Genomic DNA, 23918 nt, shown 5'->3' with positions numbered 1-23918 from the left:
TTAGGGTACATGTGCACAATGTGCAGGTTTGTTACATATGTATCCATGTGCCATGTTGATTTCCTGCACCCATTAACTCACCATTTAGCATTAGGTATATCTCCTAATGCTGTCCCTCCCCCCTCCCCCCACCCCACAACAGTCCCTGGAGTGTGATGTTCCCCTTCCTGTGTCCATGAGTTCTCATTGTTCAATTCCCATCTATGAGTGAGAACATGCGGTGTTTGGTTTTTTGTCCTTGCGATAGTTTACTGAGAATGATGTTTTCCAGTTTCATCCATGTCCCTACAAAGGACATGATCTCATCATTTTTTATGGCTGCATAGTATTCCATGGTGTATATGTGCCACATTTTCTTAATCCAGTGAGAAGACTTTTATGACAAAGGGAAATGTTTAGAGTAAAGAGCAAATAACTCAGCAGGAAAAGAGAAAAAACCAGGCAGTTAACAGATCAAAACAAACAGCCATCAGTCACACAGAAAGCCTGAGGACATGGAGAAGCAAGGCTGCCTTTTCCACTGGCCAGGAGAGCGGGGATCCCTGCCATCGCTGTGGAGTGCGGTGACTAAAGTCCTGCAGATGCACTTCCCCTGTGAGCCGGCAAGTCTGCAGGCTGGAGAAAATGCAGCAGGTGCACACACGCTGCCGAATGCACGTCACTCCGCATTCTAGCACTGTTAGAATAATGAGAAACTGGGAACAACCCAGTTTCCACGAACAGGAGATGGAGAAGCAACCTGTGGAATACTCGCTGAATGCAAGACCACGCAGAAGCCACACGAAGATGACTAAGGCAACCCTTATCTATATGGATCAGTATCACAAACCTGATGGGGGTGAGAATAGAAACTGGCTTATGGTACCAAATGCGTCAACTTTAATGTAAAGTTTCAGTGAAGCAGACAACTCTGCAGGGGAATGCAAAACTCCCTGAGGCCTCAGGATAGTGGCTGCTTCTGGACAATCTCTAATTTCAGACAGAGGGAGGGAGGGAGAGCTGTGGCAGTGGAGGGGACTCAGCTGGGTCTGCAACAATGTATGATAATATATTTCTTATTTAAAGAAAGAGTAGAAGCAAATATTGTAAACATAGTAAGATTGAATAAATCTGGAAGGTATTATATTATTCTCATACTTTTCTGCATGTTGAACTAGCTAGTAACTTTTTTTTTGAGATAGAGTCTTGTTCTGTTGCCCAGGCTGGAGTGCAGTGGCATCATCTTGGCTTACTGCAGCCTCGACCTCTCAGGCTCAAGTGATCCTCCTGCCTCAGCCTTCTGAGTAGCTGGAACTACAGCCACGCACCACCACATCCAGCTAATTTTTGTATTTTTAGTAGACATGGGGTTTTGCCATATTGGCCAGGCTCGTCTGAAACTCCTGAGCTCAAGCGATCCGCCGGCCTTGGCCTCCCAAAGTGCTGGGATTACAGGTGTGGGCCACCGCGCCCAGCCACTGACAACTTAAAGGTGCAGTGCTCAACTTTCAGATGTGCCAGGAGATGCACAGAACAAGGACCTGCTGAGGGCACCGCTGGTCACTGGCATGGAAATGACCCATTGGCTGTCCCTTGCTCTGCTGTGATTCTTCAGGCACCACCTAGTCTCCGTCTCCTACTAAGCGGATCAAGTTGGAAGTGGAGGAAGCAATGGATCTGGCATTAAAGATGGAAATCTGGATCTACTACCAGTTATGAGTCTGCAGCTCAGCCCCTGCTCGTCCTGGGGCCTCCGTTTTCCCATCTCCTCATGGAAATCATGAAGTCCGCCTCATGGACTTCACTGAGGCTGGAGTGGTGGTAGAGAAAACAGCTCACTGGATTTAAAAGGGCTGCATAAACCAGTTCCCAAAGGATGCCTATGCAGAGAAACCAGCCCGGGACCAGCGCAAAATAATACTAGTAGGTTTTATTTCTCCCATGGACGCTCTGCTCCTTTGTCCAGTGCCCTGTCCTGTGGCCCCTCTCACTTTGGGGGCCATGGGACATGGAGCCTACCTGGAGATCAGAGGTTATTTTTAAAGCATTTGTTTATTTCAGGGCTCTAAATGAGTATCAGAATGAGAGAGAGAAGGCAATATTGAACAGTATGAGACCATGGGTGTGGTGGTGTGTGGCTGTAGTTCCAGCTACCCAGGAGGCTGAGGCAGGAGAATCACTTGAGCCTGAGAGGTCGAGGCTGCATGCAGTAAGCCAAGATGATGCCACTGCACTCCAGCCTGGGCAACAGAACAAGACTCTGTCTCAAAAAAAAAAAAGTTATTAGCTAGTTCAACATACAGAAAATATGAGAATAATATAATACCTTCCAGATATTGTCCCAGCATGTTGGCCAGGCTGGTCTTGAACTCCCCACCTCAGAATATCAAATTGCTCAGAACAATTGTGCTCCACTCCCCTGTGATCATAGGATTCCCTGCTCAGATTCCTGGAACCAGTACCTGTCAGTTTCGGAATCACACCCAATGCCCTCCATGCATCTCTGAATTCATGCATTATTCCAGTCCTATCTTTCCTGCCTTTGCTTTTGTCCTTTCTTCTTCCCCTGCTCACTTACCTGTCATGAAAACTTCCAACAGCTTCACTGAGGTAAAACTGGCACACAACGAAGGGCACCTATTTGAAGCATGAGTCTGATGAGTTTTCACACAGTACACATCCTGTGCTTTCATTTGCCCTGCCGCCATTTTTAGGTATTCTTTTCCATGGCCCCTTCGTCCCATGGTCCCTTTTTATTTATTTATTTAGAGACAGAGTTTCGCTCTGTCCCCAGGCTGGAGTGCAGTGGTGTGATCTCGGCTCACTGCAACCTCTGCCTCTCGGGTTCAAGTGATTCTCCTGCCTCAGCCTCCCGAGTAGCTGGGATTACAGGCGCCCGCCACCATGCCTGGCTAATTTTTGTATTTTTAGTAGAGACAGGGTTTTGCCATATTGGCCAGGCTGGTCTCGAACTCCTGACCTCAGGTGACCTTTGGGTGACCTCGGCCTCCCAAAATGCTGGGATTACAGGTGTGAGCCACCAAGGTCTGTTTATTCTAGAACATCTCATATGGTTCAATATTCCTTCTCCTCTCTCTCATTCTGATACTCATTTAGAGCCCTGAAATTACCAAATGCTTTAAAAATAACCTTTGATCTCCAGGTAGGCTCCATGCTGTCCTCTCCCATTTGTTTACTCATCCATCTGCAGCACTTTCTCCAGTCTAGTGTTTGGCCCCCGAATGGGGCAGTGGAGCTCCTCCCGTATTTTCTGTTTGGACACTAGAGTGACTGGGGTACTTTAGAGTGTGAAAATGGGTCTACTAATATCTATGCTGGACCATCCTGGACCATCTGGTGTGTGCTAACCCTAAATAGAACCCTCTCCTGAGATCCTGAAACCCAGCCTGTGCTGGCATGGCAGAGACCCCACAGCTGGAAGGAAGGAGGGACTGTCTCTCTATAGTTCCTTTTATCTGAACATGCCCCGAACTATGGGTCCCTGCACTGGGGGAAGGAGGGAGTCTGTATGGCATAGCCATCTGAGTCCCAGAGTCTCCCAAGAAGCTGCCCTAAATCCTGCCACATCACAGCTGCCAAAAAACTCCAAAGGCAGCGCCTCCCTTAGTGGTGGCTCCAGAATTTCAACTCAGCAGAGGCTCTGGGACTGCAATCTGGAAGGAGGCTGTGTGTGCAGGGGAAGGAGGGATATCTTAAAGCTGTGTTTGCACAGCACATTACATTAGACCTTAAAAATGTCCACCATCCATTTCAAACAGTGGGAGCGCTACTTATAAAAATTATAAAGGCCTTTAGAACCCACTCTCCCCGTAAATTACCACCGGCACCATAGGTGATTCCACATCTGACCCACCAAACACCTATCACTCCTTGTTCTTCAAAATGAGGGCACATTTGAGACCTAGTATGGCTTCCAGTAACCTCCCAGAAGGCCTCATAAAGCTGAGTTGAAAGTTGTTCTCTTTCTTTGTTCTGGTCGTATATGCAATATGCCTGGCAGAAAATTCTAGAACATTCTAGAAAAATGCATATGATGCATTGGTCTTTAAGGAAGGGTACAGGTCTTCAGCCATTTTTGCATAGGTTTTCTGTCATTCCAGCTAGGATTAGAGGTGAGGTGTGTGTATACGTGGCCAACCATCTGTGTTCCCATTACCACATACCTAGAGCTGTGTTTGGTATCATTCAGCAATAGAATCCCAGATTTTTTTCACATATTCCCACTTCCTCAGCTTCTTAGATGTTACCGTTCTTTTCCTATAGCTAACCTACCCCTATATCACCCATACACACTGAAAACTGCATCCATCATCCTACTCAACAAAATAATGGCTCTCCTTCAAGACAGAGGGAAGGATTGAAAATACTTCTAATATTTTAATTTCCTGTCATAGTGAAAACACAACGTATTACACTGTCACTGTCTGTTTTTCTTTCTTTCTTTTCTTCTTTTTTTTTTCTTTTTGGGACAGAGTTTCACTCTGTCATCCAGGCTGGAGTGCAGTGGTGCGATCTTTGCTCACTTCAGCCTCCTCCTCCAGAGTTCAAGCAATTCTCCTGCCTCAGCCTCCTGAGTAGCTGGGATTACAGGTGCATGCCACCATGCCTGGCTAATTTTTGTATTTTTAGTAGAGAAGAGATTTCATCATTTTGGCCAGGCTGGTCTCGAACTCTTGACCTCAGGTGATCCACCTGCCTCAGCCTCCCAAAGTGCTGGGATTACAGATGGAGACCACTGCTCCTGGCCAACTGTCTGTTTTTCTTGTCTTTTTCCCCCAGTAGACTTGGAGGGCAGAGTCAGTGTCTCTTATCTCTGTACATCCAGTGCCCAACCCAGACACAGAAGAGGTGCTCAAAAATTTTCTCTGAATGAATAAATTAAAAACTCTTACTGATTTCAAAAACAGTTACTGAGTATAATTTGTGCCACGCCCCTCACTGTAAGCCAGAAGACAGGAGAAATGCCGGGCAGTGAGGAGGCCAGGTCAGGCGGGTGACCACAGACACATAAGCTGCTCATCCACAGGCTGTGCGGTATGCTCCACTGGTCTTGTTGCTCAGGATGCAAACAGAGAGCAGATATTTGGGCTAATTCAGGGATGCCTGCTAGCCAGGGAGGCACCACAGAAAGGCAGTATGAGAAGGAGCTCTCAGGTACTGGCCCAGGCATGGCTGAACGAGTGGACATGGCTCACGCATACAGAGAGAAGCGGTATTGCACAGTGGAGTCTGGCTGAAGCTGGAGAGCACTCACCATGGGGCTGTGTGAAATATTAATAATAATATAAATATTAATAATAAGATATATATTATATATCTTTGGTCTCTGCTCCTCAGTCCCTGCTACAGAGCTGCTAAAATCCTTATCACTTCCTGAGTGACAGGGGCACTAGATAATCTTGTTTTTGTTGTTGTTTATAATTAGTTTTTCTTTCTTTTTTTAATTATACTTTAAGTTCTGGGATACATGTGCAGAACATGCAGGTTTGTTACATGTGTATACATGTGCCATGGTGGTTTTCTGCACCCATCAACACATCATCTAGGTTTTAAGCCCTGCATGCATTAGGTATTTGTCCTAATGCCCTCCCTCCCCTTGCCCCCACCCCCTGACAGGCCCTGGTGTGTGATGTTCCCCTCTGTGTCCATGTGTTCTCACTGTTCAACTCCCACTTATGAGTGAGAACTTGCGGTGTTGGGTTTTCTGTTCCTGTGTTAGTTTTCTGAGAATGACGGTTTCCAGCTTCATCCATTTTCCTGCAAAGGACATGAACTCATTCTTTTTTTATGGCTGCATAGTAGAGAAACTTCTGTTTTAGTATTTGGTCTTTGACCCCAGCTCCTAAATCCCTTGGAATTTCCTGGGTGATAGGAGTGTCTTTTGTTCTAATGAGGTGACTCTTGATGGAATTCTAGATGGGTGCTGGGTCACTAGAATGACCAAGCCATGATGACAAGCTTGGGGCTTTCAGCCCCACTCCCCATTCTCCAGAGAAGGGACAGAGGCTGGAAATGGAGTTAAAAATCGATCCTGCCTACATGATGCAGCCTAAATAAAAGTCCCTGAACAGAGGAGTTCAGAGAGCTTCTGTGTCAGCAAACACATCCCCATGCCAGGAAGGTGGCGTACCCTAGCTCCTCGGGGACAGGGGCTCTTGTGCTAGGGACCCTCCCAACCTCGCCACATGCATCTCTCCACCTGGCTGTGCACCTGCATCCTGCCTCATATCCTTTATAATCAACAAGGGCATAGAAGTAAAGCCTTTCTGTGGGTTCTGTGAGCCACTCTAGCAATTCAATCAAACCCAAGTAGTGGGTTGTGGAAGCCACAGTTTATACCCCATTGGCCAGAAGTACAGGTCACAACCTGGGGCTTGTGACTGGCATGAGAAGTCAGTGTGGTCTTGTGGGGCTGAGCCATTAACATGTGGGATCCAATGCTGTTTCCAGGTAAAGAGTGTCAGAATTGAGTTGAAATGAGCACACCCAGCTGGTGTCTGCTGGAGAATGGTTTGGTGTATGGGGGAAATGAATATATCTGGTGTCAGAAGTCTCGTGCTGAGTGGTGTGTGAGAGTAGAGCACTGGAGGCTGGAAATTATCTTGCTTTTTTTTTTTTTTAACTTTCTTAGAGACAAAGATAAGCAAGCACATAAACTCAATAACTGATTGATTTCTTGGGAAACTTTTATCTCTTTGTCCATTGATAAGGTTTCTCTGGGTAATTTGGTTTATTGTGGCTCAGTAAATTAAACCAGGTACATGAAAGAAGAATAAGATCTTTAACTCTGATTTGAATTAGGTCACTATAATAAAACTATAAGGACATTGTTGAATACAGCAAAGCACTAAAGGTGGCTAGATGCAGTGTCAGCATGTTACGAAGCATATTTCACCAGTTAACGGTTCTGATTTTTGTGACTTAAAAAAATTCTGTGAATACTGGTCCAAAAATATGTCACAGTCTTGTGCTGGGTTTGACTTGGCAAAAATGGCCATCAATCTACCTAAACATCTTTTTATTGTTTAAGCATTTATTATGTCATTTTTTGTTACAAAAGCCGAGACACTGTTTCATCAGGAACGGGGGTCTGTAGCCTTGCTTTTTCAGTAGCACTTGTCCATCACCGTCAAAGGCTTTGAGAAAGCAGATACTGAAATCCTAATTTTTAGACCCTATTTCCTGACTATTCATAATGAGATGCCCAGAGGCAGGCCCTGTCGTCAGGGAGCAGGGACATGGGTCCTGGAGGGCTCGGACCCTCAGAGGGTCCCTGCCCTCCACCAGGACCTGCTCAGGGACCCAGGAGGAGCCACCTGCCCTCTCTCTGGGCTGCAGCCTTCACACCCGCACCATCGGTCAATGGACCCCGGATGCACCCTCCCTCTGGCTCTACAATTCTGTGAATCCCTGTGCGGTGCAGTGGAGTTCCGGGTCCCCTCTGTGCCCTCTGCCCTGCTCCTCGCTCAGCCCCATAAGGAGGTAAGAAACCATCAATATCCTCAAGAGAGAGGCTTGTTGACCCCCAGGAGTTCTCTGCTAAAAAAAAAAAACAAACAAAAAAAAACCAGAGAATCTCTAGGAGCAGGGCCAGTCAGGAAGGGCAGAACAGAGATCAAGGGGTTTCGGGGCCTCCAAACCAACAAAAGACAATCTGAGGGATGAGTGAAGCAACATCTGCATGCTCTTCTGGATTCCAAATTTATTCCTCCTTGGCCATGAAGAAAGTTGGTTTCTGCTTTTTTCCCTGAGGATGGGCTGTGCCTGTACAGCCTTCCAGGTATGGGAGGGGAGGAAGGAGGGAGGGTGCCTGACAGGAAGCAAGTAGTTGGACAAATCTCATTAAGTCAGTATCAGTTAATTCAAACACAACTAAAATCAAAGTGCTTTGATTCCCAAGCCAATTATATAGGATTTCCCCCACACAAATTGAGTTCATTACATACTAAGTATAGATAATCCATAATTTAATATGGAAAATTCAGACATGGAGTGTTACTGATCAGATAAACAGAGCCTTAAATTAGACTATGGAAAAGATCAATGGACCTGCTCTAATTGCCAACCAAAAAGAAGCAAGCAAAAGGGAAACTAATCAAAGGAACGTTCTCCTTTGCTCCTTCTTTAGCTAAGTGTCAAGAACATTTTGCAGGTGATAGGAAGGGGTTCTCATGGATATCCGTGCAAAAGAGTAGAGCAGCCTCTTCCCAGAGTGGCTGCATTTCCAATGGCCCATATTTGTTCTGCTGCCCAAGAGTTTTAATAAAGCAACACCGGATCCCTGCAGAAGATCCTTTCACTGCAGTCAAAGTCATCAGGCACAGCTTGGCTTGGATGACTTTTCAAGAGTAAGGATTATATTAAAAATGACTGCACCACTAATTATGAGAAAACTAGATAATGTGGCACATGACTCTCAGAGGAAGAAGTATCTATAATTATGGGAAGGAAGTACAAAATCTTAATTATGCTAACTATTTAAATAGAGCATAATGCTCGAGACAGAATTTAAGGGTTAGGAATCTGCCTTAGTGCTTTGAAGTATCCATATACTTCAGAAAAGGGATCTGAAAAAGATATAAAATACACTGAAAACTCCACTGTAATTAACTAGCTAGAGACATCCATGGATGCAAACCGTAACCAAGGAGAGAAGAAGGCTGCTACAATCTCAGAGAGAAAAGCAAAGACACAAGGGCTCATGGAAAAAAAAAAAAGATAAAGACAGAAGGAGCTGAGGATGGAGTTGCCAGGACTCAAGATCTCATCACAAGCAGAGGAAAAAGGTAATGCCTGCTACAGAAAACAGCTAGGAAGAGAAGCTTTACAAAAACCAAACAGGGATGGGGCAGTGGCTCATGCCCATAATCCCAGCACTTTGGGAGGTCAAGGCAGGAGGATCACTTGAGCCCAGGAGTTTGAGACCAGCCTGAGCCAGTGAGACCTGTCTCTACAAACAATAAAAAATTAGCTGGGCATGGTGGCATATGCCTACAGTCCCAGCTACTTGGGAGGCTAAGGTGGGAGGATCTCTTGAGCCCAGGAGTTTGAGGCTGCAGTGAGCCGTGATCACGCCACTGCACTCAACCTGGGCAACAGAGTGAGACCCTGTCTCAAAAGAGTTTGTTAAGTCATTCATGCTACATTTGCAATGTGGGTAGGTGCAGGGGGCTCTGCTCATTGTAGTGACCCAGGCTGATGACACTGCCACCACCTCTGCTCTGCCAATTACTGTGCCAGTGGGAAAGAGAGCTCTGGAAGACCTCACACCACATTTAAACATTCTGACTGGAAAGTGGTACATATCAGTTTTGCTTACATGGCCTCCAGCAACCATGAGGGGACAGGGAAGTACAATCTTACCATGTAAAAGGAAGTTGGAGAGCTAGACGTATTTTAAAACAGCATTAGTGACCATCACATACCTAAAAGGCAGAAAGCATTTGGCTGACTTTAAGATTTTTCCCTATACAGATATTCAGTGCAGAATAGAATAACATATCATCTATAAACCCCGAAGAGAAAGTTTCCTCAAGAATTCTGCACCCAGGGGGAAAAATGATGTAGAACATGATTCCAGATTCTGCTGAGGATGGAAAAAGCTGGAAAGAACATTGCCCCACCATTATGACAAGAAGAAGAAGACACTGGGTTCTGCAAATTCCCAACTTAAGTTGAACCCATCAGACAGCTGAGGTCACAGGGCAGCAAATTCTAAGGAAAATATAGAGTGTCCAAGGAGAGACATGAGCACTTACCTGGGGCGTATGCAGTCAGACACCAGCTCTAGTGGAAAAGGTGGACAAGATGCAAGATCACCAAGGTAAGGTGGCAGAGAGATGGAAGCAATGAGGAAGAGTCAAATGCAAATACTAGGAATTAAAAACAGGCACAGAGATGAAGAATGCCTTTGATAGACAGGGTCAGCAGTGGACTGGACACAGTTGAGGAAAAAATGACCAAGTGGGGTTTATCTTGGGAATGCAAGGCTGGCTTACCACTCAAAAGTCAGTGTTATTCACCACTTGAGTGGACTGAAGAAGATAATGTATAGGAACATCTAAGCAGATGCAGTAAAAGACTGATAAAATTCAACAGCCATTCATGGCAAAAACAAACAAACAAACAAAACAAACAAACCAAAAAACACTCTCAGCAAACTAGGAATAGGAGGGCACTTCTACAACCTGATAATAAACATCTACGAAAAACTTAGAGCTAACATTATACTTAATCCCTAAAAGCAGGAACAAGACAAGGACATGTGCTCTCACCACATCTATTCAACACTGTACGGGGCGGTCTAGTTAGTGCAATAAAACAGGGAAAAGAAGTAAGAGGCATCCAGATTGCAATGTGTGCTGGTTTATTTTAGGTGTCAACTTGACTGGATGAAGGATACTCGAAAACTGGCAAAGCATTATTTCTGGGTGTGTCTGTGAGGGTGTTTCCAGAGAAGACTGGTGTGTGAGTCTGTGGACTGAGTGGGGAAGATCCACCCTCAATGTTGGGGGCACCACCTGATCGGCTGGGGACCTGGATAGAACAAAAAGGCAGAGGAAAAGTGAATTATTTTCTTTTGCTCTTCTGGAGCTAAGACACCCTTTCCTGCCCTTGGACATCAGAATTTCAGGCTCTCTGGCCTTTGGACCCTGGGACTCACACTGGTGCAACCACTCCCCCCAGGTTCTTGGCCTTGGACTGAGAGTTCCACCATTGGTTTCCCTGGTTCTGAGGCCTTTTGACTTGGACTGAGCCAAACTCCCAGCTTTCCAGGGTCTCCAGCTTGCAGATGGGACTGTCACAGGACTTCTTAGTCTCTGTGGTCATGTGAGCAATTCTTTCAATAAATTCCCTCTCACCTATCTGTATCTGTCCTATTGGCTCTGTTTGTCTGGAGAATGGAAGATGTAAAATTGCCTCTCTTTGCATAGCACATGACTGTCTACATAAGAAAATCCAAAGAATCTGCAAAAGAGCTATCAGAACTAAGTGAGTTTAGCCAAGGCCACAGGATATAAGATTGGTAGCAAAAATCAAATTTCTATGTGCTAGCAGTGAATAAGAGACCATTAAAAAATACCATTAGGATAGCACCAATAAATGTGGAATACTTTAAGCATAACTATTATAAAGTATGTTAAGATCTACATACTGAAATTTACACAAGACTGATGAAAAAAAGAAACACTGAAGAAATGAAGTATGACTTAAACAAATGAAGAACTATATCATGAATATGTCCAGTCTCTTCAAAGTGATGTGTGGACTCCATGCAATCTCAATTAAAATCCCAGCAGGATTCTAGTAGAAAATGAACAAGTGGATTCTAAAATTTATATGGAATTACAAAGGAAATGATAGCTAAGACAATTCTGAAAAGCAACAAAGTTGGACGACAGCAATAAACAGATACTCACTTCCAACAGTCCCTGGTCCTCTTGATCTCAGATGAAAGTCAGTTCCTGCCAAGGCTGTTGCTCCTTGCACAGGCCCTCAGGTGGGGGACAGGGGCAGGCTGCCTCTTCTCCTAGCACCTAAGCCACTGCTGCCACTTCCAGACCATTGGCCTCGTACCTTAATCACAACTCCCGCCTCCTTTGAGCCTCCTGCCACCGGTTTTGATAGTTCCTACCTCTAAGTAGGCTTTGTACACAAATTCATTAAGGAGTTTAAAATGGTGTAGTCTTTCTTTTGCTTTCAACTCTTACCAGTGTCCTGGGCAATCTGAATACCCATGGGGATGTGTCATGCATTCAGCTAGGCTCCCAGCCTTCCCTGGAACTTCTTGACTTCAGTGGCCTTTACTCTATGCCGTTTTTGCCACCTCATACCAAGGGCTTTTCTCACCAATGTACCAGAACAGTGAATAAGAGTGAGACTGCAAGGTCACCAGCTCCCCCTAGGCCTGAGACTGCATTCGTAGGGACAGTGTTGTTTTTTCACCAGCATTACCTTTCAAGCCACAGTCACTGCTGCAGGGGCTGGAGAGTCATGAAAACCGGGTCCTGCTTCCCATGAGTGAAGGCTTTCAAGGGGGACACGAGGACCTTAGAGGAGCCGGTTGAACACCCCAACCAGCCAACTGAGGAACGGGAGGTAACGTGAGGCCCAAATGCATCCCCATACTCAAGAAAACATTCCCAGGTTGAAGAAGTGACTTAGCAGTTGTCAGAATGAGATCACAGAGTGAGCAACGGCTGCCCATGTCCCCTCCCAGGAGGGCTGTGAAAGGCCACAGCAGACCTCAGGCACTGACTCAGGCAGGCCCCAGGATGCAGTGAGGTAGAATGTGGGTGTAGGTAATGTGGGCAGCATGAAATACCTGGTCCCATGATGGGATGGGCCCTGGAGTGCTGCAGTTCTTGATTCCTCCAACCCCACTGCATCTGTCACTCTAGTGAGCTGCTGGGACCATTCAACTTGGACCATTCCTCCGTGCAAAACATGACAGGTGCTGTGAGCCAGGCGCAGTCCTACCATGGAGATGAGCTGCATCCTCTCTCTATATATATCTTTGCTTGTCTACCAGCCGGAGACCACCCATGGAGGACTAATCACAGGCACTCAAGGTCAACGCTTTCCTCCTCTCCCCAGATCCGAGGTGGCTCTCTGCAGTTTTCCATCCCCTGCATACTGCATTCCCTACACACATGCTAGAACCCCCTCCATACTGCAAACACAATTTTACCACCAACTAAGAGTTCCTTGGACTGTGCCACATCTTTTTATATTTATTTATCCTTTTTTTTTTTTTTTTTTTTGAGATGAAGTCTTGCTCTGTCACCAGGCTGGAGTGCAGTGGCACAATCTCGGCTCACTGCAACCTCTGTCTCCCAGGTTCAAATGATTCTCCTGCCTCAGCCTCCCAAGTAGCTGGGACTACAGGCGCCCGCTACCACATCTGGCTAATTTTTGTATTTTTAGTAGAGAGGGGGTTTCACCATGTTGGCCAGACTGGTCTCGAACTCCTGACCTCAAGTGGTCCGCCCGCCTCAGCCTCCCAAAGTGCTGGGATTACAGGCGTGAGCCACTGCACCCGGCCTGTGCCACATCTTTTTAAAAAGTTTTGGCACAGTTTTATTCAGGGGAAACAGAAGAATTGGGTTCAGTCTTCTTATATATTTTTAAGTAGCCAATTTTGCTTTTCAGAATAAAACACTCAGAAGAAAAAATAAAATAATATAAACAATTTTTCCAAATCACTTTTTTTTAAAGATCAGATGCTACACATGAGAACAGACTGCCACAGGAGATTGTCTGATTTTTTTTCCTCCAAATATCTTTTAAAAAGCAAAATAAATCCCCATTTGTTCCCTGATGGTATAACAGCCAAAAATATCAGAAAGCCATAGAATGATCCCATTATCATTTGTAAAGACCTCTTTCAACCATTTGCACCCGACTTTGCAGATGTCAGAGGTAGGACAATGAAATGGCAAAAATGCAAAGCGAGATCCAAAAAGCAACACCTTCAAAATCAAAATATATAATCCTTTCAAATGTTCTCTGGAAAGATATTCCCTCTTGCATTGAACCTACCCCGGGAAGTTAAGAGCTGAAAGGAATCTATATGTTAATATGGCTTCCTAAACTTTCTGTAGGGCATGGAATGAAATGCATGCACAAGCAGCGCCCAGCGGGGTCACCTTCAAGGTCAGCCTCACAGCGTTGCAGTTCTCCTGCAGCGGGTTCAGCTTCAGCGTCTCCCCGAGGTTGCTGCAGCCGGACGACTGGTGCTGCAGCTCACAGCAGACACACACCTCCACACTGTCAAACTTAATCTAGACAGAGGAACACAGACAGACCTCACCGTTAACAGGCATTCGGCCCCCGAGGGTACGCGTGAGTGACACAATTCAGAACACAGGAAAATGGCTCAGTTCAAATGAGCCTGTTTCGGTGTGTTTAAGTAGTAAAGCAAAAACAATTTCTATTGACCCAGGCCATCAGGAGGACTTCAAATTCCTATCTTAACAGCAATGTATAAAAAAAGCAAAAGTACATTTGAAGAAACTTAAGCTATACATTAGAGAAAATGGCAGGTGAATTGCAAAATGAGATAAAGGTAAATAAACTGAAAATCACTCACGCTGATGTATGCACGGAGATGTGTTATCCTAGCTCTGTGCCTTGGCTCATTCTCCTTCCACAGTCAGACATTTCCTGCCTCACTTCATGGCCTATCAAACTCCTGCTCATCCATCAAGACCCAACTCCAGCGCCACCCTCGAGGCCTTGTCTGGTTTTCCTGCCTCACTGCTACTGAAGACTGACTTTATCCAGCTACAGGTGCATCTTATCACCACAGTATTGACAATGGCAATAAGTTGTACGTGTTCAATAAATGCTGAATGAATAAAAACGGCTTGGAAAATGGAAAACCATGGAAGGAAAAAAATGCATTTCAAGTATTTTAAAAAGCAGTGTTAGACGAAGACAGAGTATGAGAGTCTCAGTGAGAGGGAAGAGAACAGTTACCGGTGCCTAGGAGAAAAGCAGCTTTAAAAAAGTAAAGTCCTAGCCAGGTGTGGTGGTACACCACCTGCATTTGCAGCTACTCGGCAGGCCAGGGCAGGAGGACTGCTTGAGCCTAGGAGTTTGAGACCAGCCTGGCTGGGTAACATACTAAGACCCTGTCTCAAAAATACATAAATAAAAAATAATAAAGTCCTAGATGTAAAACTACCAAAAAAGAAAATCAGGCCAGGCATGGTGGCTCACGCCTGTAATCCCAGCACTTTGGGAGGCTGAGGCGGGCAGATCACGAGGTCAGGAGTTCAAGACCAGTCTGACCAACACAGTGAAACCCCGTCTCTACTAAAAATACAAAAATTAGCTCGGCGTGGTGGTATGCACCTGTAATCCCAGCTACTCAGGAGGCTGAGGCAGGAGAATCGCTTGAACCCAGGAGGCGGAGGTTGCAGTGAGCTGAGATCGTGCCATTGCACTCCAGCCTGGATGGCAGAGCGAGACTCCATCTCAAAAAAAAAAAAAAAAAAAATCAGTAAAATCTATGCAATTTTATTCAAAATAACACTGAACATGAAACAAGTTATTTTCCTTAGACTAAGAAGTGCCCTACTTTCCAACAGATAATATGTTTAAACAGCAGCCAACTCGAAGTACAAATACTTTTCAGACAAATATTGGCCATTTATAACCATAACAAATAATTTTTCATTGCATGAATATTGCTGAGACTGAGGCAATACTTATAAAACCTCCAGGTATCAACGTGTCCGCCTCTCCTAAATACTGGGGAAGGAGTAATGCCGCATCCTCAGAGCCAAGAAATGTGCTGATATTCACCAGAGGAATTCAGCTTAGCTTAAGACTTAGCCCTTGCCACCCCCTGCTCCATGTCAGGTGGGCTTTGCAAGTGGCTTTCAGCAGGAGAGTATGGGTAGAGGTGACAGCTTGCAGGTTCTGAACTTAAGACCCCCACAGGCTTCATGTTTCTGCACCATCTCCCTGGAACTTCCAATATACAGCAGGAAAAGAACAGGTTCCAGGGAGCTGCCAGCTCTCCAGCCCCAGCAGGAGACCCATGGAGCACCCCCGCAGAACTGTTCTGCCCTATGGTACATGCACACACAACATTACTAGGTAAGATCAAACCATTTTTCAAATAATTCAAACAAATTATGCTCCCACCAATAGGGTGTGAATTCAGGCTAATCCACATCCTCACCAATGCTTGCTAATGTTGGACTTAGACATTTTTGTCCATGCAGTAACTAATATAATAGTATCTAATTTGGGGGTGGGTGGGTTTGTTTTCATCTTTGCTCATTTTCTTAACCATTCATATTGTGAAACCTAACACACATACACAAAAAGTGCACAAAGCAAACATATTCAGTTCAATGATTTATCATCAAGCAAGCACCCACCGGCCCATGGCCATGTTCCTAAAAGGCCTTCCATGCCTCATTCCCTGTCATTCCTCCTCCTCACTGCACCAAAAGCTCACCACATTCCTTACTTTTTAAATAATCACTTCTAGGCTTCCACCTTTATACATTTACCACTATAGTTTAGTTTCACCTGGTTTTCTAAATTGATACAAATAGAATCATACAATATTTTTAGTATTTGGCTTCTTTCATTCAAAATTACAAGATTCATCTACCTCACTGCATATAAATATAGTTGATCATGTTCACTGTTGTATATTACATTGTGTGAATATGCTGCCATTTACATTTCTATTCTCTTGCCATGGGACGTTTGGATTGTTGCTAAATTTTGCAATAAGATTAATGCTGCTTGATATTCTGTACTGGTCTGCTGGTACATACATGTGCATATTTCTTTTGGGTACAAAATACCTATTGATCAGAGCTGCTGGGTCCCTGGGAATTTTCAGCTTATCAGAGAATACAAAGCCACTTTCCAAAGTGGCTGTACCAATTTACACACTCACCAGCACTGTTCGAGGGTCCCCATTACTCCACATCCTGGCTTGTGCTTGTTTTAGTCTTTTTAATTTTAGACAAGAAAGTACTGGCAGAGGTACTTCTTCCCTGAAATGAGGGACTAAGCCAAGAAAAAATGAGAAGATGGGATCTAACACAGAAAAGAGATAGAGGAAGTTCTAAGAAAATGGGAAAAGGATGTCCTAGCATGGTAAATACATAGACTGCCTATAGGCTGACTTGTCCAGACTGAAGCAGGAAACAGAGGCTCAATGGAAACGTCTCTAAGAAAATGAAGCGGACAGAACGCCTGATGGGTAGGACTGTATTCAGAAGAGATTTTCAGTTCTCCTGGGAAGTTTGAGAGTAAATTAGAAACAGAGACACTAAACAAATAATAAAACAATTTTAACTCAGCATAAAAGACAAATCATATATAATACATGGTTTTGTTATACATGCGGCTTGTAAATATTTTCTCAGTCTATAGTTTATCTTTTTATCCTCTCAAAAGGATCATTCATAGAGTAAAAGTTTTAAATTTTGATGAAGTCCAACTTATATATTTTTGCTCCTACACTTTTGGTGTTGATCTAAGAACTCTGCCTAGCCCTAGATCTTTCTCCTATGTTTTTTCTAAATGTTTTATAATTTTATTTTTACATATGATTGCATGACCCATTTTCAGTCACTTTTAGTGTAAGATATGAGACTTGGGATGAGGTTATTTTTGCCTATAGATGTCCAATTGTTCCAACATTTGTTTGTTGAAAAATCTATCTTTTCTTCACTTAATTCCTTTTGACTTTTGTCAAAAATTAGTCGGGCATATTTGTGTGTCTATATCTGGATTCTCTCTTTGTTCCACTGATCTATCTTTCCACCAATCACCAAGTCTTGATTACTGTGGCTATAAGTCTGGAAATCAAAAAATTAATTCCTCCCATTTAATTCTTATTTTTCAAAATTATTTGTCTCTCCATATACATTTTTTTTTGAGACAGGTCTTGCTCTGTCACCCAGGCTGGAGTGCAGTGGCACGATCTCGGCTCACTGCAACCTCCGCCTCCCGGGTTCAAGCGATTCTCGTGGCTCAGCCTCCCAGATAGTTGGAATTACAGGCACACACCACCATGCCTGGCTAATTTTTGTATTTTTAGTAGAGACAAGGTTTTGCCATGTTGGCCAGGCTGGTCTCGAATTCCTGGCCTCAAGTGATCCTCTCACCTCAAACTTCCAAAGTGTGCTGGGTGTACAGGTGTGAGACATCACACCTGGTCTCCATATACGTTTTAGAATAAGACTGTCATTGTCTACAAAAAAAATGTTGCGGGATTTTGATAGGGATTGAATCAAACCCATATACTTTTTTTTTTTTTGAGATGGAATTTTTGCTCTTGTTGCCCAGGCTGGTGTGCAATTGAGTGATCTCAGCTCACTGAAACTTCTGCGTTCCGGGTTCAAGCAATTCTCCTGCCTCAGCCTCCTGAGTACCTGGGATTACAGGTGCCTGCCACCAGGCCCAGTTAATTTTTTTTGTATTTTTAGCAGAGATGGGGTTTTGCCATGTTGGCCAGGCTGGTCTTGAACTCCTGACCTCAGGTGATCTGCCTACCTTGGCCTCCTGAAGTGCTGGGATTACAGGCGTGAGCCACTGCACCCGGCCCAAACCCACATATTAACTGGGGGGAAACTGACATATTTACTACACTGAATTTTCCAATTTATTTATTTCCTCATTGTTAAGTAGTTTTCAGTGTTTTGTTAGATTTACACTTATGTATCTTTTTAAGTGATTTTTAATTTCAGTGTCCATATGCTCACTGTTAATATGCAGTATTACTGTTACTATACAGCTCACTATTAATACACAAGAAATACAATTGAATTTTGTATGTTTATTTTGTATCCTACAACCTTGCTGAACTCACTTATTAATTCTAAGAGGCCTGTTTGTTCTGTTTGTTTTTCAAGGATTCTTTGGGATTTTCTACATAGATACTCATGTCATCCACAAATAGGGTCAGTTACATTTCTTCTTTTCTGATCTGTATGCCTTTTATTTTATTTTCTTGCCATACTACATTGGCTTGAAATTACGGCATTATGTTCTATGTTGAAAAAAATGGTATGAATGAGCATGCTTGCCTTGTTCCTGATCTTAGGGAAAAAGCATTCAGTCTCCATTAAGTGTGTTAGCTGTAGGTCTTTTGTAGATGCTCTTTTTCAAGTTGAGGACGTTCTCTATGCCTATTTTTCTAAGTTTCCTTTTTAGTTATGAAAAGGTGTTTGATTTTGTCAAATGCTTTTTCTGCATCAATTGATACAACCATGTGGTTTCTCTTCTTTAGCCTGTTGATATGATAGAATAAATTGACTGATTTTTGAATATCAAACCAGTCTTGAATCCCTGGAATAAATCCCTGTTGGCAATGATGTATAACTCCTTTCAGATATGTTGCATTTTATTTGTTATTATTTTGTTAAGGATTTTTGTATCTATATTAGATTAATAAGGGATATTGGTCTGTAATTTTATTTTTCTATACTGTCTTTGTCTGGTTTTTGGTAGCATGGCAATATTACTTTCACAAAAATCAATTTGGAAATGGTCCTTCTATTTTTTCAGAGAAATTGTGTAGAAATGGTATTAATTCTATAAATGCTTAATAGAATTCTCCAGTGAAACCATCTGGACCTGGAGATTTTGTTTTTGGAAGTTTTAGAATTATAAATTCAATTTCCTTAATAATTATAGGGCTATTCAAATTCTCTATTTCGTAGTGTACGAATTATGTTAGTTTGTGTTTTCCAAGAAATTGATCTATTTCATCTAAGTTGTGAAGTTCATTTGTGTAAAGCCATTCCTATTATTCCCTTAGTATCCTTTTTGATGTCTGCTGGGTCTGTAGTTATATCTCGGTTTCTTCCCAGACATTGGGAATTTGTGTCTTCTAACTTTTTTTCTTGCTAGAGTTTTGTCAGTGTTGTTGATGTTGTCAAAGTATCAGCTCCTTTTTCATTGGTTTTTCTCCATTGGTTTTCTGTTGTCCATTTCATTGATTTCTGCTCTTTCATTTACGATTTCCTGCCACCTACTTGCTTTGGGTTGATTATGCTGCTCTTTATCTAGTTTCTTTTTTAATTTTATTTTTAATTGATAAATAATTCTATGTTACATATTTATGGGGTACAGTGTGATGTCTTAGTAATGTTTACATTGCAGAATGATTGAATCAAGCTAATTCACAAATCACCTCAAATTTAAAAAAATTTTTTAATTTTACTTTAAGTTCTGGGATACAGGTGCAGAATGTACAGGTTTGTTACATAGGTATATATGTGCCATAGTGGTCTGCTGCACCTGTCAACCCGTCATCTAGGTTTTAAGCCTCACATGCATTAGGTATTTGTCCTAATGTTCTCCCTCCCCTTGCCCCCAACCCGTGACAGGCCCTGGTGTGTGATATTCCCCTCCCTGTGTCCACGTGTTCTCACTGTTCTACTCCTACTTATGAGCGAGAACATGCAGTGTTTGGTTTTCTGTTCCTGTGTTAGTTTTTTGAGAATGCTGGCTTCCAGCTTCATCCACGTCCCTGCAAAAGGCATGAACTTATTCTCTTTTATGGCTGCATAGTATTCCATGGTGTATATGTGCTACATTTTCTTTATCCAGTCTATCATTGACGGGCATTTGGGTTGGTTCCAAGTCTTTGCTATTGTAAACAGTGCTGCAATAAACATATATGTCCATGTGTCTTTGTGGTAGAATGATTTACAATCCTTTAGGTATACACCCAGTAATGGGATTGCTGGGTCAAATGGTATTTCTGGTTTTAGAACCTTGAGGAATCGCCACACTGTCTTCCACAATGGTTGAACTAATTTACACTCCCATCAACAGTATAAAACCATTCCTAGGGCTGGGCACAGTGGCTCACGCCTGTAATCCCGGTACTTTGGGAGGCCGAGGCAGGCGGATCACGAGGTCAGGAGATCGAAACCATCCTGGCTAACACGGAGAAACCCCGTCTCTACTAAAAATACAAAAAATTAGCCAGGCGTTTTGGCAGGTGCCTGTAGTCCCAGCTACTGGGGAGGCTGAGGCAGGAGAATGGCGTGAACCCGGGAGGCAGAGCTTGCAGTGAGCTGAGATCGCACCACTGCACTCCAGCCTGGGCAACAGAGAGAGACTGTCTCAAAAACAACAACAACAAAAAAACTGTTCCTGTTTCTCCACAGCCTCACCAGCATCTGTTGTTTCCTGCCTTTTTAATAATTGCCATTCTAACTGGCGTGAGATGGTATCTCATTGTGGTTTTTGATTTGCATTTCTCTATCAGTGATTATGAGCTTTTTTGCATGTTTGTTGGCCGACATATTTATCTTTTTGTGGTGAAAAATTTAAAATCTACTCTTAAGCAATTTTGAAATATACAATGCATTATCTATTTATTATAGTCATCATTTTGTGAAACATCACTAAAACTTGCTCCAATCTAACTGGAATTTCGTACCCTTTGATCTATATCCTCTTTGGCTTCAACTGTTTCCCTTTGCTGTGATCAACTGGACAGGAGTCCAGCTCTCCTGAAACAGTTTACTCTCCCACATCTCAAAAACATGCAAGGAATTATCTCATATGATCACATCTCTAGGCTAGGCATTAAGATTGAAGTAGCTATCATGAATGGCAAGACATTTTCCTCAGTCTGAAGGATCATCCAGGGAAAGGGAGGGGAGATCAGCTTGGCTGGAAAGCACGATTTATCAAATAAAATAACCCTTCAACGACCCCAGGGAATAGACATCCAAATAAATCTTTCCATCAGTTATTTCACTGAGTTTGTGATTAATTCTTAGAAAAATTCTGAAAACCTCCTGATTAGTTCCCTGACCTCGACATCTGGGTGTGCAGGAGGCTGACAGATTTATTTTAAGAGTAACCCTCAGTGTTTGGGTCATTGGGAACGACACCGCAGAGCTTTGCAAATGAGGCCACAGTAATTTTTCACAAATCTCTTTGGGGCACTTAACAGCTAGCCTGTCCCCCCTTATTTATGGTCTATCAGCCTGTCTGGGAGTAGAAAGGGCTTATACAACAAAAAGAGGGGGATGCCCCCACGATTCTCTTACAGGAGTACAAATGGGATGGGTATGTGGCCTTCAGATATTCTCAAAGCGAAGGCAGTGTGGGAAGGCTGAGCCTGCATGCAGAGCAGGGAAGAGGGCTGGGAAGAGACTGGCATGTGTCAAGCCCGAGAACTTACAGTGGGCACACCAAGGCCAGTATCCTTGGATGTGAGGTGCCTGTTTCGAGGAGGAAGGTGGCGCAGCATGGACGACAGAGTCAGACTGCTCACAGTCCTAACTGCCATGGAGTGACCAAGGACAAGCCATGTGACCTCTCTGGGCTTCAGGTTCCCGGACCCCAGTGAGGATCAAATGAGATTAGACAGGTAAAAATGCAAAGTGCCAACGCTATTTGCCAGTGTTATTGGTGTTGCTATTATTTTCATTAAAGAATAAATTTGTAGAAACTAGACCCTAATTTTTCTTCCCAAAGGTTCAAACAAAGCTACAAAAACTAGACCCTAATTTTTAAATTGTGGTAAAATACACACAACATAAAATTTACCATCTTCACCATTTGTCGGCATACAGTTCAGCGGCATTAAACATATTCACATCATTGTGCTACCATCACCACCATCCACCTCCACAACTTTTTCATCTTTCCAAACTGAAACTCTGTCCCCACTAAACAAATCCCTATTCCCTCTCCCACAGGCCCCCAACAACTCCCATTCTACTTTCTCTCTCTGTGGATTCACTACTCCAGGTACCTCCTGCAAGTGGAATCAGGCAGTATTTGTCCTTTTGTGGCTGGCCTATTTCACTCAGCATGTCTTCAAGGTTCATCCACGTTGTAGCATGTGTCGGGATTTCCTTCCTTTTTAAGGCTGAAGAATGTTCTATCAGATGCATCTACCATATTTTCTTGATAATTCATCTGTAGATGGACACCTGAGTTTTCAGCTCTTGGCTGCTGTGAATAATGCTGCTATGAACATGGGTGTGCAAATATCTATTTGAGTCCCTGCTTTCAATTCTTTGGGTAAATTCCCAGAAGTGGAATTGCTGGATCATGTGGCAATTCTCTGTTTAATGATTTAAGAAAATGTCATAATGTTTTCCACTGCAGCTGTACTGTTTTATGTTCCACCAAGAGTGTACAAGGCTTCCAACTTCTCTACATCCTCACCAACACTTATTTTCTGGGTTTTCAAAAATCATAGTCATTGCAGTGAGTGTCAGGTGGTATCTCACTCTGGTTTCGGTTTGCATTTCCCTAACCATTAGTGATGTTGTACACCTTTTCATGTGCTTACTGGCCATTTGTATATATTCTTTGGAGAAATATCTATTCCAGTCCTTTGCCTGTTTTTAAATTGGGTTGTTTGTGTTCTTGTTGAGCTGTAGGAGTTCTTTATACATTCCGCATAGTAACCTCTTATCAAATATACGATTAGTAAATATTTTCACCCATGGAGCCTCTTCTGTTGATTGTGTTCTGTGACGAACAGAAGTCAATTCAACCTTTTGAATACTTGTAGGTTGCCATCACTTTCACAAAAACTCTCAGTAACCTGTTGATTTCTCCCTAACCCAGTAATTTTTGCTTCCTTTGTCTCAAGAATGAGCCACCTTAAGTCTTGCTGCAGAGGTAAGCATCTCACTTGCCTCACTCAGTCCTCATCCTGCTTTCTCAGGAATGCCACTGTCCTGCAGCAACCCCGCTGGTGGCGGGAGAAGGTCCCCACACCACCAGCCCCAATGACACAGGACGACACAACTGCCTTTCTCTGGACTACTATAAGAAATACCACAGACAGGGTGGCTTATAAACAGTAGACATTTATTTCTCAGAGTTCTGGAGGCTGGGAAGTCCAGGATTAAAACACCAGCAGATTTGGTATATGGTGACATCCTGGTTCACAGATGGGTCACTGTGTCCTCACCTGGCAAAAGAGAGAAGGCAGTTTTCTGGGACCTCTATTATAAAGGCACTAACCCACTCATGCGGGATCCACCCGCATGACCTAATCACCTCCCGAAGACCCCACCTCCTAATACCATCACCTTAGAGGTTAGAATTTCAACACAGGAATTCGGGGCAGGGGAGAGACACAAACATTCAGACCACAGAAAAACCCTCATGCTGGTGATGTTAAAGGCACTGGTAAGACCCCAAAAACTCCAGTAATCACAGTGCAACATGGGTGGACCCTGATGACATTATGCTAAGTCAAAGAGGCCAGATACCACAGATCACACCCCGCATGATTCCATTCAACATCCAGAACAGGAAAACCCAGAGGGACAGAAACCAGCTTAGCAGTTGTCTGTGACTCGGTCGGGGACAGTGGCCAATCCAAGGGTGGGACATAAAGGGTATTGTATAGTCTTTTTGAGGTGATGAAAATGCTCTAAAAT

The 23918-nt window shown here is 43.5% G+C and overlaps 1 protein-coding gene across 3 annotated transcripts in view; it reads right to left on the bottom strand.

Annotated features, from left to right (window-relative positions):
• The window catches only part of ENTREP2 (endosomal transmembrane epsin interactor 2), a 455758-nt gene that overhangs the window by 58863 nt on the left and 372977 nt on the right, over positions 1-23918 (bottom strand). The window contains exon 4 of one of the 3 annotated variants that reach the window (XM_055278517.2): positions 13650-13784. The exons of the other annotated variants lie outside the window; for them this stretch is intronic. Within the exon in view, the coding sequence (XP_055134492.1) occupies positions 13650-13784 (135 nt within the window). The remainder of the gene's footprint in view (positions 1-13649; positions 13785-23918) is intronic. 3 annotated transcript variants of the gene reach the window in all.

This window comes from Symphalangus syndactylus, chromosome 5, assembly GCF_028878055.3.
Source record: "Symphalangus syndactylus isolate Jambi chromosome 5, NHGRI_mSymSyn1-v2.1_pri, whole genome shotgun sequence".
Taxonomy (NCBI): Eukaryota; Metazoa; Chordata; class Mammalia; order Primates; family Hylobatidae; genus Symphalangus; species Symphalangus syndactylus.
This window is presented reverse-complemented; position numbering and strand designations above follow the sequence as displayed.